Source organism: Microtus pennsylvanicus, chromosome 5, assembly GCF_037038515.1.
Source record: "Microtus pennsylvanicus isolate mMicPen1 chromosome 5, mMicPen1.hap1, whole genome shotgun sequence".
NCBI lineage: Eukaryota > Metazoa > Chordata > Mammalia > Rodentia > Cricetidae > Microtus > Microtus pennsylvanicus.
In genome coordinates, this window is record NC_134583.1 from 67,935,607 (window position 1) to 67,952,203 (window position 16,597).

Here is a 16,597-nt window from a genome sequence, read left to right on the forward strand (position 1 = left end):
GTAGCCAGGATTACCTCTGTCTCTACAAAAGAAGGTAAGAGGCAGGTCTCCAAATGTAACGGAAACAGGGTGCGTTCCTTTAGCATCCCTGAGAGCCACTGGCCTCTCGGCCTGCACAACTCTCCAGGCAGACCAGGGTACCCCAGTGGCCAAGGCAAAGAAGGCCCAGGGTACCTAGAGGCGGGAAAGCAGGGAGCGCGCCTAGAAAAGCACGTGACTCCTCGGGCCCGCGCAGGCTCGCCGGGCAAGCGCGGGGGCGGGGCGCGCGGGGGCGGGGGCGGAGCCTGGCGCGCGGCCCCGCGGGTGACAAGGAGGGCGGGAGGGGCGGGGCCGCGGGAGGGGCCGCGGGGGGAGGCGGGAGGAGTGGAGATGGCGGCGGCGGCGGCTCCGGGGGGCGGGGGCGGGGAGCCCCGGGGAGCCGCTGGGGTCGGCCCGGGGGTCCCGGGGGAGGTGGAGGTGGTGAAGGGACAGCCATTCGACGTGGGCCCACGCTACACGCAGCTGCAGTACATCGGCGAGGGCGCGTACGGCATGGTCAGGTGAGGGGGCGTCCGGGGAGGGGGCTTCAGAGTGAGGGGACAGCAGGTGCGTGCCCGGGACTTGGGGGTCTGGGGAGTGTCGCAGGGAGGGATCATGCAGCGACTTCTGGGGGATCGGGCTCTACTTTCTCCGGGGAGGGGGTTTGGAGCTTTGAAGCCACCTTGGATTGTTAAGGGAGGGGCAGCTGGGGGACCCTAGAGAAACACGGTGGCGCTAAGAGGATGAGTGTTCTTGCTGAAGGGGGAGTGAAGGACCCTTCAGCAGGTAGTGGGAGCCTTGGTTCCCCCTGGTGAGGCGGTGTCAGAGAGTTTCAGAAAGAAGAGCAAAGCTCAGGGTGGGGCAAACCTTTGCACCCCTGCCCCTGACAAGGGCAGGCGCCCACAAAAGGATGAGGGTTCCGGAGGGGTGGGGGTCTGCCTTATTTTGTGGGATACGGGGTTTGTGAGTTCTCGCTGCCCCACTGTGTGCTCTGGGCCTTTGTTCATGTGGGAACAGCCCTGCGACCCAGGTACCTCACAGAGACCTACCCCTCCTTATCTCTTTTCTCCTGTCCCATTACTGAATCTTCTAGCCTATATTGGCTTCATCTACATCCTCCGCTCGGGCTCCCGTCCCCTCGCCCTGTCTTGGATTGAGAGAGCCCTGTTTGGGAAAGGGGAGGAGGGTGAGGGCAGCTAGAATGGAAGAGGGTCCAGGAGAAAGGAAGTCAGTGAGTGGCCACTCTTCCTCTGTTTGTGAAGTCACTGAAAGGCTGCCTGGCTGGTCCCCAGCTTTTCCCCTGGAGATTCCAGGCCTTCACAGCAGGAAGGAGCCAGCATTGTTTACAACTTGGCCAGAGCCCTCTCCTGCTCTCTCCCCGGCCCTGCCAAGGCCTGGGTGGGGCCGCCAGGCCTGGATTCCCCCTTTGCAAGGCCACATCTCTCTGGCCCTTTCAGCTCTGCTTATGACCACGTGCGCAAGACTCGAGTGGCCATCAAGAAGATCAGCCCCTTCGAGCACCAGACCTACTGCCAGCGTACACTGAGGGAGATCCAGATCTTGCTGCGATTCCGCCATGAGAATGTCATAGGCATCCGAGACATCCTCAGAGCACCCACCCTGGAAGCTATGAGGGATGTGTATCCTCCACCTTGGTCACAGCCCCGAAGTAGACCAGGGGACTTGGGTTCACTTCTTGTGACACCCAGCAAAAATAACTTTAGCAGAGAGCCCACAGCACATAAGCACACACTGGCAGGCCTTCAGTGGATCCTGGTGTATAGCAGCCAAGTGAGGTGGCCTTGGACAAGTCGGTTTTGCTCTGTGTCCCAGTATGGTATTGTGTGGGGGAAGTGCTGGGCAAAATGATCTCTATGGGCGCTTTGTCTACTGACATCTGCAGTTCTGTGACATGACCCAGTCTCTGCCCACAGCCCATTCTTGCTTAACAGACTCATGATTCTTTCTTTGGAGATCTCAGCCTGGAAGGCAGGCGGGGAAGAACGCTGGTATTGGGCATGCCTAGGGTTTTGATGGTCCCAATTTAACCTTCTAACGTCCCTGAGAGATGAGCTGTACCACTTCCATTTCAAAGATGAGGAAACTGAGGCCCCTCATGGGAAGTTTGGCAGTGCCTTCTGAGGGACATGGTGTGGGGGGGAGCATGTGGAGTCTTTGAGACCACTGTGTATTGTTAAGGAGGAACATCTGGGGGGGCTCTAGAGTCACAGGGTGGAGCCAAGTCTTTGCACCCCTGTTCCTGGCTTCGCCAAGGGCACAAGGAAGGATAAGGGGGCTGGAGGGTCTGTCTGGATTGGATAGCTGAAAATCGGCTGTTTCTGTTTCTCTCTTCCTCTCTTCCCAGTTGGCTTTCTTGGAGCCTTCCTACTTTTCTGAGAGCCCCACCCTAATTACCTGTGGACTTGTACCTTGCCCAGGGAATGCAGTCCAGCCTTTGTTGCCCTTGCCTAGTTCAAATATCTAGTTCACTGTCCATATCTACTTCCTGCTTGGCTGCCGTGTTAGCAGTCCGTGACACCCGTGGCCTCTTCCCTACCCACCCCTCCCAGTCCCAGGACTCACTGGACAGCATCTGTATCTCTCGTCACGTGAAATCCCCATACTCTGGCTTGTGGTGTGATCTTAAGCGGGTGACTGCACCTCTAGACTCCCACACTCATGAAGCAGCAGGGTTGGGCCATGTGTGTGTCTGCATGTGCTGCTTCTTTCATTGAGAAGGGACCTCACTTTCTCTGGCTAGCCTGAAATACAGGATATAGTTCAGGCTAGCCTGCAACTCAGAGGTCCAGCTGCCTTGGCCTCCCAGGTACCACCAGGCCCAGCTCACATGTCCTGTGTAGGATAGTCCAGGCTTCCTTTTTGAGAGAGTATCACTATGTCTCCCTGCTTGGCCTGAGGCTAACTTATTAGACCACACTGGCCTTAAATTTCTAGGGAATAATCCTCTTGCGCCTGCCTCTCAAGTGCTGGGATTACAAGAATGAGGTTTGGTGCTCAGCCCCTGGCTGCTCCTCCAAAGTCAGGCAAGATGACATTTACTTTGTTTATTTGTTTTGCTTTGGTTTTTTGGTTTTTCAAGACAGGCTTTCTCTGTGTTTTCCCTGGATATTCTGGCACTCACTCTGTAGTCCAGGCTGGCCTCAAACTCACAAGAGGTCCACCTGCCTCTGCCTTCCGAGTGCTGTGCACCATCACCCAGCTGTTTGTGCTGAATCTTTGTTTTATCTTCAAGTCTAAAGGGACTTTTCGTTCTCCGCCTTCTGGTGTATGGTCACTCCGTAGGAGCATGGTTGGGAGTGTCTCCTCACTTTTCTGGCACAAATCATTCCCATAAGGCAGGCATTTATTTTAAAGCAAACAGTTACTGTGTGCCAGATGGCGTTCATGCATTATCTCATTTAACCCACTCAGCCGCCACATGGCTCGGCCCATAGAGTAACAGCGTTTTTTGTTTGCTGAGCATCTCTATGGGGCATCTTTTTCCTCACAGCCGCGCTCTAAGGAACAGTTACTCTCCCTGCTTGTCAGATGAGGAAACTGAGGCGTGGACACGTAGAATGGGCACATCAGACATGAGTGGGTTAATTCAGAACTGCTGTTCCTCTGAAGTTCTCCCACTACAACTCGTCAATACCCTCATTTGCCCCATAGGGAAACTGAGGGCCCAGAATAGATGTGCCCTGCACACCCTCAGCTCCAGGCTTCGCTTTGTAAGACTCATGAGGTCAAGGGGCCCTCGCTGGAAGGAGTTTGTGACCTTCTGGTCAGAACCTGTTTTCCTTAACAAAGTCTCCTGCTGCCCCCAACCTGGGGGTCTCTGGAATCCTCCTCAGCTACATTGTTCAGGACCTCATGGAGACAGACCTGTACAAGCTGCTAAAGAGCCAGCAGCTGAGCAATGACCACATCTGCTACTTCCTCTACCAGATCCTTCGGGGCCTCAAGTATATCCATTCAGCTAACGTGCTCCACCGGGATCTGAAGCCCTCCAACCTGCTTATCAACACCACCTGCGACCTTAAGGTCAGAGGCTGCACGCCTGCCTCTTCCCTGGGTGTGGGGCACCACCAGTAGAAGCATCCTGGGTGCATGGCGAGCAAGAACAGCGTAGGCAGAGCAGGGGCACTTCCTGGGCTGGGGGGGCCTTAGGCACCTAACTCAGGGGCCTGGGTTTGATTCCAGATCTGTGATTTTGGCCTGGCCCGGATCGCTGACCCTGAACATGACCACACTGGCTTCCTGACGGAGTATGTGGCCACACGCTGGTACCGAGCCCCAGAGATCATGCTTAACTCCAAGGTAGGAGAGCAGCCCACTTTTACAAGAAAGTCCTGGAGCTATCTCTGGGCCTTGGCATAAGCCCTTTGGCCCTTGGGTTCTGGCAAAATGTAGAGATTGGAGATTAGAGATTCCCTAGCCTCTGTTCTCTGCCCTTTGCTTGGTGTTGGATCTAAGTTGGTTGTAGTGCTTGGCCCAAATGCCAAGAAGGCACTGATAAGGCTGACCGAGGAGCTGAGCATATTCTCCTCCCCAGGGCTACACCAAATCCATTGACATCTGGTCTGTGGGCTGCATTCTGGCTGAGATGCTCTCCAACCGGCCCATCTTCCCTGGCAAGCACTACCTGGACCAGCTCAACCACATTCTAGGTGAGATGACCTGACTGGCTCACGGGGATGGGAGTTATCAGAGATGACATTTCTGGAGGGTGAGAATTGGGGTACCACATATGGAGCCTCCCCAGCATCTCACGGTATTTCTGTAAGGTGTTCTTTCCCATTTGAAAGATGGGAAAAACAAGGCTAAGGCCTATACCTAAGGAAGACTGCAGTCAGGATTTGAGCCCAGCACTCCCTGGTCCTCAGCTCCTTGCTTCCGTCACTGCCCCAGTGGGTTGATGAGGAGGTGGCTGAGCTTGGGTTCCTGTTCTTGCTTCCTGACCTGTTCCCAGAAACAGGACTTGACATCTTAGCAAAACAACTGGTTTGTCCACAGGTATCTTGGGCTCCCCATCCCAGGAGGACCTTAATTGTATCATCAACATGAAGGCCCGAAATTATCTACAGTCTCTGCCCTCGAAAACTAAGGTGGCTTGGGCCAAGCTTTTCCCCAAATCTGACTCCAAAGGTGAGTGAGACAAAGGACTGGGGGTAGGCTAGAGCCCAGCGGCAAAGCTGTATTATCCTAACGCCTGCCTCAGTAAATAGGCCCCTGGGCACCAGAGAGGTGCTGCCTATGGGAGCTCCTTCAGCTGTTTTCACGACTGCTACTCCTGCCTTGCCTTAGCACTTGACCTGCTGGACCGGATGTTAACCTTCAACCCCAACAAGCGCATCACTGTAGAGGAAGCGCTGGCTCACCCCTACCTGGAACAGTACTATGACCCAACAGATGAGGTGGGCTGGCCACCAGGAGCTGGGAGGGGCATCAGTATCCCCAGTGCTGGCCTGTGCCTTACTGTCTTTGCCCCCTAGCCAGTGGCTGAGGAGCCCTTCACCTTTGACATGGAGCTGGATGATCTCCCCAAGGAGCGGCTGAAGGAACTGATCTTCCAAGAGACAGCCCGCTTCCAGCCAGGGGCCTCAGAGGCCCCCTAACAAGAACAGACACCCCTGTCCCCCGGGACCTGGTGAGTGGCTCACAACGCCCTTGGCTGCCTAGCCTGGGTGCCTCATCCACGTGTGTGGTAGCAACAGAAGGGCCAGGGCCTGCTAGTCATTTGCGGCCCACCTAGTCCTTTGTAAACCACTACCGAGGCCCGTCCATCTCCTGCTGTCATCAATATCCACTGGAGACCCACAAAGGCGAGGGATCCTCCCACTCTGAGGAGTCACCCCAGGCCTTAGGACGGGGTGCACCACGATGGCTTTGAGAGGAGGCCGCAGTCACAGTAGCACTTGGTGGTGGCTGCTGTTGCTGCAGAGGATCAAAGGCACTGGTCTCAGGGGCTCAGTGGGGTCTCCCCAGCTCACTTTGCTCTTCTTCCTTCAGGTCCTGCTCCTACCTGGTCCTTCTCTGCAAATCGTTAGTAATGAACTTTGCTCAACCCGGACCCTGGCAGCCCAGGCTGGACCGAGGGTGGGCCTGGCCATCTTCCACTCCGCTGGGATCTCCTGCTTCAGGCAGGCTCCCCTCACCCCAACACCTGCCCCATCTCCCTGGGCCTAAGTGGTGAGGTGGCCCCAGAGCTGATCTCCGCTGCTCTGCCTTTATCTACCCCGCTAGCCCTGGCTCTGGCAGACCATTCTGGAACGGAAGGGCCACGACTGCCCTAGGACCTGTGCTATACAGGGGTGGAGGGCACTGAGTAGGGACCCAGGCTAAGCTCTGCCCTACTCAACTTGTTGGAACTCCACCCTGTTTTCCCTGAAGGAACATTCCTAAGTCTCAAGGGCTAGTTTCCCTGAGGAGCCAGGCCAGGCCAAACCCTCTCCCTCTCAAAGCTGCCACATGTAACGCCCTTGCTGCTTCTGTGTGTGGGTTATTGGAAGTGGAGGTGGGGCCCGTGGAGAGCCGGTGCCCCTCCCCACCTCCCCGTGCCTGTATCTAATATATAAATATAGAGATGTGTATATGGATGACCCTGCCTCCGTCTCTGTGTGCCAATGCAACCCCCAGCGTGCTGCTTTCACGACTGACCCCTGCATGCAGCTGTGGCCTCACATAGCCACAGTCTTTGGCTCAGCTGGCCAGGGGTGAGGATGGGTTATAAGGTGCTCCAGACTCCTGGAAAGGGGTCAGTTTTCTTTCAGTCACTGTGTTCCCTAACAGCTTCCTGTTTAACTGGCTGGGGTGATTTGTCGTGACTCAGGGGCACCCTACACCCCAACATTCCTGGGAAGTGGCAAAGGTAGTTATAGATCCTGGCCACAAGCACTCATGGAAAACAGGAAGTTCTAAAAATGGTGAGGGGAGTTGCTCACCACCACCCCCCACCCCCACACACACACAGTCAAGAACAGAAGGGGTGCTGGGATCTACAGAAGGTCTGTGGACATGAAGCCCAGGGCTGCCTGGGTTCCTGTGCCTGCCCCAGCTCTGGGGCATACTGCAGTCTGGCCGGGTGCCAGCGGCATAGCAGCAGGCTCAGCAGGTCCTGGGGCGTGGTGCTGCCCAATAGTAGAGCCAGCCTACACCGGCTCAGCGGGCAGACTCAGCAGCAGGCAGCAGCAGACAACAGAGCCTTTTGGGACTGGGGAGGCTGCACTGTGGCAGGCGCCTGTGGTGGGAGTGAGGCTATGATCCCTATCCTGTACTTGGCTCTGCTCACCCTGGGCAGCTACATCATGCTCTCCTTCTTCTTCTTGCGCCGACCTCATCTGCTGCACACAACCCGGGCTCCCACCTTCCCTATCCGCTTGGCTGCCCACCGTGGAGGTGAGCTGAGTCAGGGAGGCGGGAGGCGCTGGCAGCCACTTGGGGCGGTGTGAGCCTAAGAAGACAGGTGCCACAGTGGGCAGCACATAGTGGAGGTGCAAGGCGGGAGTGAATGAAATAAAGACAGAGGTGAGGAGAGCCACGGGGGCCTGGGAGGCATGGAGCAGGGAGGGAGCCAGTTCAGCGTGGCTGATGGGAAGAGAGGAAGCAAGTAGGAAACCATCAGGAAGAAAGGAAGACAGGAAGGAAGGTCAGGCCAGGCCCTAGGGACCCACCCAAACTGCCTCACACAGGGTCCGGAGAGCGGCTAGAGAACACCATGGAGGCTATAGAGAAGTAAGTCCGACATGTAAGGTTGTGGGGTGAGCTCTGCAAGGCAACCAAGGGTGCTATTTATATACTTCCTAATTTGGGTTTCTTGAAGCCCCTGGAATTGTACAGGTGGGGTCATATGTCCCACCATAAATTCTGTCCCAGTATCTCCCCTCCACTACATGCCCTGGTCCTTCCCTTGTCCTCTTCCCCCACCAACCTTTGCTCTCATAGTTCCATGGCCCAGCGAGCAGATATCTTGGAACTTGACTGCCAGCTCACACGGGATGGCGTGGTGGTAGTATCACACGACAAGAACCTGTCCCGCCAGTCGGGCCTAAATAAGGATGTGGACAGCCTGGACTTCCAGGTGAGCTCTGCAGCCCCTCACACTGAGAGCTGACACTCGTGCACATGCTTCCTAATGTCAATCTCCGCCCTCCACAGGAACTGCCCCTCTACAAGACAGAACTGGAGATTTATTTCTCACCAGGTAGGGTGTGGACAGCCAGCCTCGCACTGCTTAGCCACCTCTCATATACTCTCCCTACCCCCCCTCCCCCAGCTCATCTATCTTACTCTGACCCCAGTTTTTGTGACCCAACTCCCAGGCCATTTTGCCCATGGGTCAGATCGGCACATGATACGGTTGGAGGATATATTCCAGAAATTTCCAAGGATTCCCGCGATTGTGGAGATCAAAGAAAAAAATGAAGAGCTCATCCACAAGGTGGTACTGAAGCCAGGCAGGTGAGGGCAGGTCCAAGAGAGGCCTGACTTCCCTTACTCCCTGTGTTCCCATCCTAGGTAGCCAACTTGGCTAGGAGCTTTGACCGCAGTGAGATTACTATTTGGGCTTCAGAGAAGAACTCAATCATGAGGAAGTGCAAGGCTGCCGTGAGTCCCTCTTTCTCTGCTATGGGGCTAGAAGCCACCCAGTCCAAGGAGCCTACGCTAGAAGGGCCCAGTATGGCCCCTGGAACTAGGTTTGAGCACAGTCCCCAAGAGTAGGATTTGGAGAAGTAGGAGAGCGTGACTGTGTGCACTGGTGCCATGCGGCCAGTTCTAGGGAACCCCCAGTACTGACTGTGCTGTTCGGCTGTTACTGTAACAGAACCTCAGGAAACACTGGCTATGCTAGTCCGCTGTTATGGTAACGAACCTCAGGAAACACTGGCTGTGTTGGTCAGTGTTACTGTAACAGAACCTCAGGAAACACTGGCTGTGTTGGTCAGTGTTGTTACTGTAACAGAACCTCAGGAAACACTGGCTAGGCTGGTTGGTTGTTACTGTAACAGAACCTCAGGAAACACTGGCTATGCTGGTCGGTTGTTACTGTAACAGAACCTCAGGAAACACTGGCTAGGCTGGTCAGTTGTTACTGTAACAGAACCTCAGGAAACATCTCATGGCTCACAGTTTCGGAGACTTTAACCCATAGTCACTTTGTCCCAATTGCTAGAGGTAGAGAGGGCATGAGAAACAGCCACTTGCTAATGGCGGCTGAGGAGTGAAGACAGTGCCTGGTCTGGCTTCTTCCTTTTTCTCCTTTTGTTTCATCCAGACTCCTAGCCTACAGAGATGGCGCTGCCCACATGTAGGGTAGGGTTCCTCCCTCCCCTAGTTAATTCTGTGGAAACATCCTCACATACCCCACAGGTGTGTTTCACCAAACTCCAAGGTACTACTTCTTAATCAAGTTAACAGAATTAACTACTTCTTAATCAAGTTAACAGACTTAACCATTACATTGTTCAAGGTGTGACTTTGATGTCCTGCCCTGGTCCCCTTGGCCCATGCCAACTCTGCTGGTCCCCGCTTCTCACTTCTCTCCTTGCCACCCAGAACCCCGACATGCCAATGGCCTTTACCATATTGCGATCAATCTGGATACTTCTGCTCTACTACCTGGGGCTGCTGCCTTTTGTCTCCATTCCTGAGAAGTTTTTCTTGTGCTTCCTGCCCACCATCATCAACAGGTACCAGGGGTGAGAGGGGGCTTGGAAACACCCTGCTCAGGCCACACTGCCCAGGACCTGTGGAGGAGACCCAGGATCCCCAGTTCCCTAAGAGTTCCCCAAGAGTCTTTAAATAGTGTGTGTGCATGTGTGTACATATGCCCACCTCATGTGTGCAGTGACCTACAGAGGCCAGAAGAGGGTATCAGATCCCCCAGAACTGGAGTTACAGGTGGTTATGAACAACACATGAGTGCTTAGAGCCAAATTCAGGTCCTCTGAACGAACAGCAAGTGCTCTTAACCACTGAGCCATCTCTCCAGCCCCAAGGCCCTTTAGAGAGGGCAGTGTTTTGTTTTATTGAGACAGAGTTTCATGTATATTAAGCTGGCCTGGAACTAAGTAGCTGAGGAAGGCACTGAATTTTTAATCCTCCTGCTTCCACATCACTAGAGCTGCAGTTATAGTCATATACCACCACAGCTGGTTCTAGTCAGGGCCAGACACTGAGCCCAAGGCTTTTTGTTTTGTTTTGTTTTATTTTCGAGACAGGGTTTCTCGTTAGCTTTGGAGCCTGTCCTGGAACTAGCTCTGTAGACCAGGCTGGCCTCGAACTCACATTCCCGAGTGCTGGGATTAAAGGCGTGTGCCGCCACCACCCGGTGAACACAAGGCTTTGTGTGTGCTTGGGGAACAATCTACCAACTGAGTCACATCCTGGCTTGTTTGTTTGTTTGAATTTGTTATGGGATGTGTGTGTGTGTGCCATGGTGTGCATATGGAGGCCAGAGACAACCCTCTTTCCGCCTTTGTGTAGGTTCCGGGGATTGGACTCAGGTTGCTAGGCTTTCATGGCAAGAGCCTTTATTCACTAAGCCAGTGTTTCTCAACCTATGGGTCGAGACCCTTTTGGGGAATGAATGACCCTTTCACAGGGGTAGCCTAAAATCATCAGAAAACACGGGTATCTACATCATGATTTATAACGGTAGCAAAATTATAGTTATGAAGTAGCAATGAAACTAACTTTATGGTTGGGGTCACCACAACAAGAGGAACTGTACTAAAGGGGCACAGCACTAGGAAACCACCACACTAAAAAAAAGGGGGGTGATCTTTCTTTTTTGAAACAAGGGTCTCACTATGTAGTCCAGGCTCGCCTCAAATTCTCAGTCCTCCTTAGTGCTGGGATTATGGGCCTGTACACTGTAGTTCTTGCCTGGCATTCATGAAAACTAGGGGGTCTGTGATCTCCTAACTTGCAGGCAAGTATGTTATCAGTATGCAGCTGTAGAAGAAATTCACTCACTCAATACGTTGATGGCAAATGTCTCTGGTCAATGTAGTTGTAGTAGTACATGATAACGTGGGCAGGCCAGTCTAGGAAATAAAACTGCTGTGCCTGGGTCAGGCCCTCTGGGCTTACAGCCTGGCTTTCTCCTTCTCTAAAGGTGAGTCAGTCCATCGTGCAGCAAGCAGCACTGTTAACAAAGTAATGTAAGAGGACTTATTAGGAACTAGATACTTCCTTAGCGGGATGGGAGGGGGCCTGCCTTGTCCTTGGCCTTTCTGACAACTTCTCCAGGATTGTCCCCAAAGCTCTGGTTCCGCTATGTGGTTCTTAAGAAAGCTAGCTAGCCACACAGCCCCTTCCAAAGCATTGCACTGGCAGTGTTTACACGGAGTTAAAGGTTTTCACAGACTGGGGGAGTATTTGACCTTTATCTTATAGCACCCCGTCCTGGGAGGGAAGAGGCACGACAGCCCTGTTAGTGTCAACTATGCTGAGAGTTTCTGTGACTTGCCCAGGGTCACACAGCTTGAAATATTCCAGAGCCTGACCTAGGACATGGCTCTAAAATCACCCAGGGAGGAAAATAAGCCGTGACAAGAAGCAGTGTCTCATCTGAAACAGCTGTCCACGTTTGGGCACTGTGTCAAACACCTGTAATCCCAGCACTCATGAGGCCAAGGCCAGAGGGTTGCAAGTTCCAGGCCAGCCTCAGCTATTCTTAAAACCCCACACAGACTCAACCAGGAGGACCCCGTGACGTCCTGGAATCAAGTTGGTTCCAGGCCCATCGCTGATGTACTTCTGACCCCCACTGTCTAAACTCAGTTCCCTGTGCTGAAGATGGGAAGAGGGACAAGCTCTTAAACCAACGACGCCAGGACACAATAGGCTCTCACTGAGGGATGAATTATTCCTCCAGGCAGCTTCATAGTTTCTTCAGGCTAGGCCAGGGGTGCACTGGTCAAGGAGTCATTTCCACCACACCCCTGTGACGGGGGTAGAGGGGCACGGACAACACCAAGGAGCTGACCTCACCAGTTCTCTCCACAGGACTTACTTCCCATTTTCCTGTGGATGGATGAACCAGCTGTCAGCTGCAGTTACAAAATGGTGAGGCGGGCAGGGCTGCCGGGTGGCGGTGTCACACAGGGACCTGCTACTGTCCTTTGTCCCGTCTCATCGTTGCCTTTGCTATCCCCATCCTTCCCCAAGGATCATCATGAGGAAGAGTCTGATTCAGTACTTGCAGGACCGAGGGGTGCAGGTGAGGACTCTGACACCACCCCAGCAAGGAGCTGGTTCCCGGTATATACCTGGTAGTACAATCTCCATCACACTGCAATCGGAGGTGGATCATTTGGGCAGGATCCCACCCCTGAGTCTCAGTTTCTTTACCTATAAAATGCAGAGAATGAGCCAGGCAGTGGTGGTGCATGCCTTTAAATCTAGCACTTGGGAGGCAGAGGCAGGTAGAGCTCTGAGTTCAAGGCTAGCCTAGTCTACAGAGCAAGTTCCAGAACAGCGAGGAAAGAAACTTGAGAAACACAGAGAAACCCTGTCTTGAGCCCATTTGAATGCAGAGAATGGTACCTGTAGCTCTTTTGAATGTGCACCTGGGATTAATCAGGGATTGATAATTTAGCGTCTGCTGGAAAGGCCCTGGGAAACCAGGCCCAGCCCACCCTGTTACTCTGCCTTCATCAGTGGTCTATGGGAATAGTGAAGGCATTTTGGTTTGGGTTTGAGTGGGGTTTTTTGTTTTATTTTTTATGTGTAATAAGTATTTTGCCTATATATATATCTGGCCTGGCGTTGAGGCAGGAAGATGGTGTCAACTTCCTTGAAGTTGCGGTTACAGATAGTTTTGAGCTGCCATGCAGATACTGGGATCAAATCTATCTCTCTGGAAGGGCAGAGTGCTTTTAACTGCTCAACTATTTCACTGGCTCCTTTTTGTTGTTGTTTTGAGGCAGGGCATCACCATATAACTCCTGCTCTGTAGACCAACCTGTCCTCTGACTCACAGAGATCTACCTGTCTCTGTCTCTTGAGTGCTGGGATTAAAGGCATGTGTCACTATGCCTGGTCATGGTTTTGTTTTCATTTTTTTATTGTCTTATTTTATGTGTATGGGTGTTTTGCATGTATGTATACCTGTGTACCACATGTGTGCCTGGTACCCACAGAAGTCAGAAGAGGACATCAGATACCCTGGAAGTGTAGTTACAAATGGTTGTGAGCCACCATGTGGGTGCTGGGAATCCAAGCAAGGTCCTCTGGAAGAGCGGCCAGTGCTCTTAATCACTGAGCCATCTCTCCAGCCCCTGGTTTGTTGTTGTTTTTTTTTTTTTTTAGTGTAGACCAGGCTGGCCTCAAACTCATGGCAATTGTCCTGCCCCTGCCTCCATAATGGTGGGGTTACAGGCATAAACTACTGTGCCTGACCTTGGACATTAAATCAGCAAGCCTCATTGAGATGGTTCCAGGCATCTACCAAATGTGGGGAAAAGAAATGAAGACCGACAACCCCATGCGGGATGTGATATCACAGCTAAGGACAGGAGTCAGTACTATGGGTCATGGGCAGACGGAGGTGGGATCAGGCAGAAGAAGGACAGGGGAAGACAGCTCTTGAGGAGAAGGACATCACAGGTAGGCATATCCGAGCTAAAGCTTGGAGGAGCAAAAGTCTGGGCTCAGAAGAACGGGGTGGGTTCCCTAGGCTAAGGGCCTCACATCCAGTAGGACTGTGATCCGCAGCACCCAGGAAGGGAAGCTTTTGAAGGCTGGTGCAGGAAACCCAATCTAGATAATTCAGAGTGAGACTCGCTTGTTCACAACGTGGCGACCCTGTGATGGTGGGGAGAGTGTCATTAATAGCCTGAGGCCATCATGGACAGGAGTCAACCTTGGGTGACAAGAGCAGGGAGAGCCCAGGCTTGGCTCCTGCCTGTCCTAGTGTCAGTGAGGCTCTAGAGAACAGCTCTTCCTTACCAGCCCTCGCTCACCGCTGACCTCCACGTGTTTAAAGATGGGACCCTCATCTGTAAAACCCAGACAGCAGAGATCCGGTGAGCTCCTGGAATCAAAATCCCATGTCATCCAGGTGCCCTGGCTCACACACCTAATCCATGGGAAACTGAGGCAGGAGGATGGTGAATTTTAGATCAGCTTGGGCTAAATAACACTCCCTGCCTCAAAAGAACAAGACACCTGACTGGAGAGATAGAAGAAAGAAAAAAAAAAAGCAAACAGGAAAAAACCCAAAAGACAAAACAAAGACAAACAAGGAGGGCAGTGCAATGGCTCAAGGGCTAAAGGCTTCTGCTATCAAACCTGATGACCTGGGTTTGACCCATAACTCCTACGAGCTATCCTCTGACCTACACACCCGGGATGCTGTGCACCTGCCCCCACATAAACAAACATAATCAGATGTTTAAAAATTAAAACCCAGTGGCTGGGGGTGTGGCTCAGCAGGCAGGGCGCTTGCCTAGCAGCTGCAATGCCTGGGTTCAGTTGCCAGCACCAGGTAAAGGCACCTCTGCTCTATAGGTTGAGAGCGCTGGCTGCTCTAAGGCGCACACAAGTTTGGCTCCCAGCACCCGTAATCAGTGGTTCACAATCACTGTAACTCCAACTCCTAGGGATCAGATGCCCTCTTCTGGCCTCTGTTGGTAACAGACATAACACCATACCTATAAAATAAATAAGTAAACCTTTTTAACAATTTAAATACAAATAAATCATAAAAAACAACAACAAAAAGCAAAACAGAAACAAAACAACAGGTATAACCTGAGCACCTGGGACACGGAAGAAGAATGACAGAAGTTCGAGGTCACCACCAGCTGCGTAGAGAGTTTGAGGCCAGCTTGGTTACAAGAGACCCTAACAGAGAGATGAGACCTAGGAAACTGTAAAATAATTAGTGATAGGCTGTTGAGTATTCAACTTAAAAAATATATTACATTTGTATGTGTATGTTGTGTGTACGTGTGGGGGGGGGCACATCCCACAGCGTACACACAGAGGTAAGAGAGTAAGTTATAGGACTTTCCTTCCACCATGTGGATGCTGGAGATAAATCTCAGGTCCTTGGGTGCCTTTACCTGCTGAGTCACTTCACTGGCCCTGGGTTGTGTTTTTTGTTTGTTTTGTTTTCCAGGGCTTTGGAAACAGTGTTACACCATCGAGCAACATCCCCAGCTCTTGGGTTGTTTGTTTGTGACAGGTCTCATGTAGCCCAGGCTGGCCCTTGAACTCCCTATAGAGCAGAGGGTGTCCTTGAACTTCTTTTCCTCCTGTCTCTTGCTTCTTAGTACCATAAAAAGAAACAAGCACCCACCACTGCACCCGGATTTCACCTTCTGTTTTGTTTTTCAAGACAGGATTTCTCTGTTTAACAGTCCTGGCTGTCCTCGAACTCACAGAGATCGGCCTCTTCTGCCTCCCAAGTGTTGGGATTAAAGTCGTCCACCTAGCTTTTACCTTTGTTTTTAATAGAATTTCTTACTTGTTTTGAGACAAAGTCATTCTATAACCCTGGCTGGCCTAAAATTTACTGTATAAACCAAGCTACCAAGCTGCCCTGGAACTCACAGAGATTCACCTGCCTCTGCCCTCCTGAGTGTTGAGACTCCTTAATTTTAAGTTCATGCACTTATTTATGTATTTATTTTTGAGGCAGGTCTTGCTATATAACTCTGGCTGACCAGCTACTCCAGCTACTGGCTTCAGAATCTTCCACCTTCTTGCCTCAGCTTCCTGAGTGCAGGGCTTATAGGCACACACCGCAAGCAACACTTGACTCTAAGATCATACAATTTAAGTTTTGATAACAGTTGTGGGGGTTTTGTCTTGGTTTTTTTTTTTTTTTTTTTTTTTTGAGACAAGGTTTCTCTGTGTAGCCCTACCTGCCCTGGAACTCACTCTGTAGACCAGGCTGGTCTCAAACTCAGAGCTCCGCCTGCTTCTGTGTCCCCAGTGCTGGGATTAAAGGTGACACCACCACTGTCCATCAATAATAGCTATGTTTAATAACCAGTCTGAAAATTCCTAAAAAGGTTACCATCAGCTCTAGCTCACCATTGCTGAGAAGTCTGTGCAGAAGAGGGGGTGCCACCTCCTGGAAGCTAAAGGAAGCGTTGGGTAGATTTGGAAACTAAGCTGGTCCTTCTTTCCCGCTCAGGTGCTATTTTGGTGCCTTAATGAAGAATCGGATTTTGAAGTGGCCTTCAATCTGGGGGCCAATGGTGTCATGACTGATTTCCCCACAGCCCTGAGACACTACCTAGACAAGAAGGAAGAACCAAAGCCCCCTGCCTCCTCAATCTGAGGCCCTGTTCTCTCTTTAAGAAAAATAAATATTTTCTCGTCACGGATCGAAGGGTTGGAGGGTCAGTCTTGAGGACTAAAAAGATGGGACTGTCACCCAGCATGTAATGCTTACACACCATGAACACAGCTCTGGGTTAGATGCATATTGCGTGGGAGGGCACACAACATCTTTGAAGAGATCAAGAAAACCTGAGATTAGCTGGGCCTGGTAATGAACATCTTTACCTCAGTACTTGAGAGGCAGAAGCACGTGGATCTGTGAGTTAGATGCCAGGGC

General features: G+C 52.2%; 2 protein-coding genes across 5 annotated transcripts; both read left to right on the forward strand.

Annotated features, from left to right (window-relative positions):
• The first annotated feature begins 334 nt into the window (after positions 1–334).
• Mapk3 (mitogen-activated protein kinase 3) lies at positions 335–6,617 on the forward strand. The gene is made up of 9 exons (XM_075972249.1): positions 335–539; positions 1,476–1,658; positions 3,873–4,062; positions 4,222–4,338; positions 4,574–4,688; positions 5,035–5,166; positions 5,326–5,435; positions 5,514–5,668; positions 6,031–6,617. Exons 1-8 carry the CDS (start codon positions 370–372, stop codon positions 5,634–5,636), a joined length of 1,140 nt encoding a protein of 379 aa, XP_075828364.1. The 5' UTR covers positions 335–369; the 3' UTR covers positions 5,637–5,668; positions 6,031–6,617.
• Positions 6,618–6,636: 19 nt separating this feature from the next.
• On the forward strand, positions 6,637–16,354 carry Gdpd3 (glycerophosphodiester phosphodiesterase domain containing 3). Of its 4 annotated transcripts, none has more exons than XM_075972246.1 (10): positions 6,637–7,416; positions 7,710–7,752; positions 7,963–8,098; positions 8,176–8,221; positions 8,340–8,461; positions 8,536–8,625; positions 9,574–9,707; positions 12,031–12,090; positions 12,193–12,244; positions 16,172–16,354. In XM_075972246.1, the coding sequence occupies exons 1-10, from the start codon at positions 6,942–6,944 to the stop codon at positions 16,316–16,318; spliced, it is 1,305 nt and encodes a 434-aa protein (XP_075828361.1). In that variant the 5' UTR covers positions 6,637–6,941; the 3' UTR covers positions 16,319–16,354. The 4 variants fall into 4 exon arrangements, with proteins under 4 accessions (XP_075828361.1, XP_075828362.1, XP_075828359.1 ...); XM_075972247.1 differs by having other exon boundaries at positions 8,340–8,458; XM_075972244.1 differs by lacking the exon at positions 16,172–16,354 and having other exon boundaries at positions 12,193–13,216.
• The last annotated feature ends 243 nt before the right edge of the window (positions 16,355–16,597 follow it).

What these genes read in the sequence shown, in the direction of transcription:
- Mapk3 (XM_075972249.1), top strand. Translation starts at nt 370, where the DNA reads ATGGCGGCGGCGGCGGCTCCGGGGGGCGGGGGCGGGGAGCCCCGGGGA. An exon ending in GGCGCGTACGGCATGGTCAG is followed by an intron (nt 540 to 1,475) that starts GTGAGGGGGCGT and finishes TGGCCCTTTCAG; the next exon opens with CTCTGCTTATGACCACGTGC. An exon ending in CCAGCTCAACCACATTCTAG is followed by an intron (nt 4,689 to 5,034) that starts GTGAGATGACCT and finishes GTTTGTCCACAG; the next exon opens with GTATCTTGGGCTCCCCATCC.
- Gdpd3 (XM_075972244.1), top strand. Translation starts at nt 6,942, where the DNA reads ATGGTGAGGGGAGTTGCTCACCACCACCCCCCACCCCCACACACACAC. An exon ending in CTTGGCTGCCCACCGTGGAG is followed by an intron (nt 7,417 to 7,709) that starts GTGAGCTGAGTC and finishes TGCCTCACACAG; the next exon opens with GGTCCGGAGAGCGGCTAGAG. An exon ending in TGGACAGCCTGGACTTCCAG is followed by an intron (nt 8,099 to 8,175) that starts GTGAGCTCTGCA and finishes CGCCCTCCACAG; the next exon opens with GAACTGCCCCTCTACAAGAC.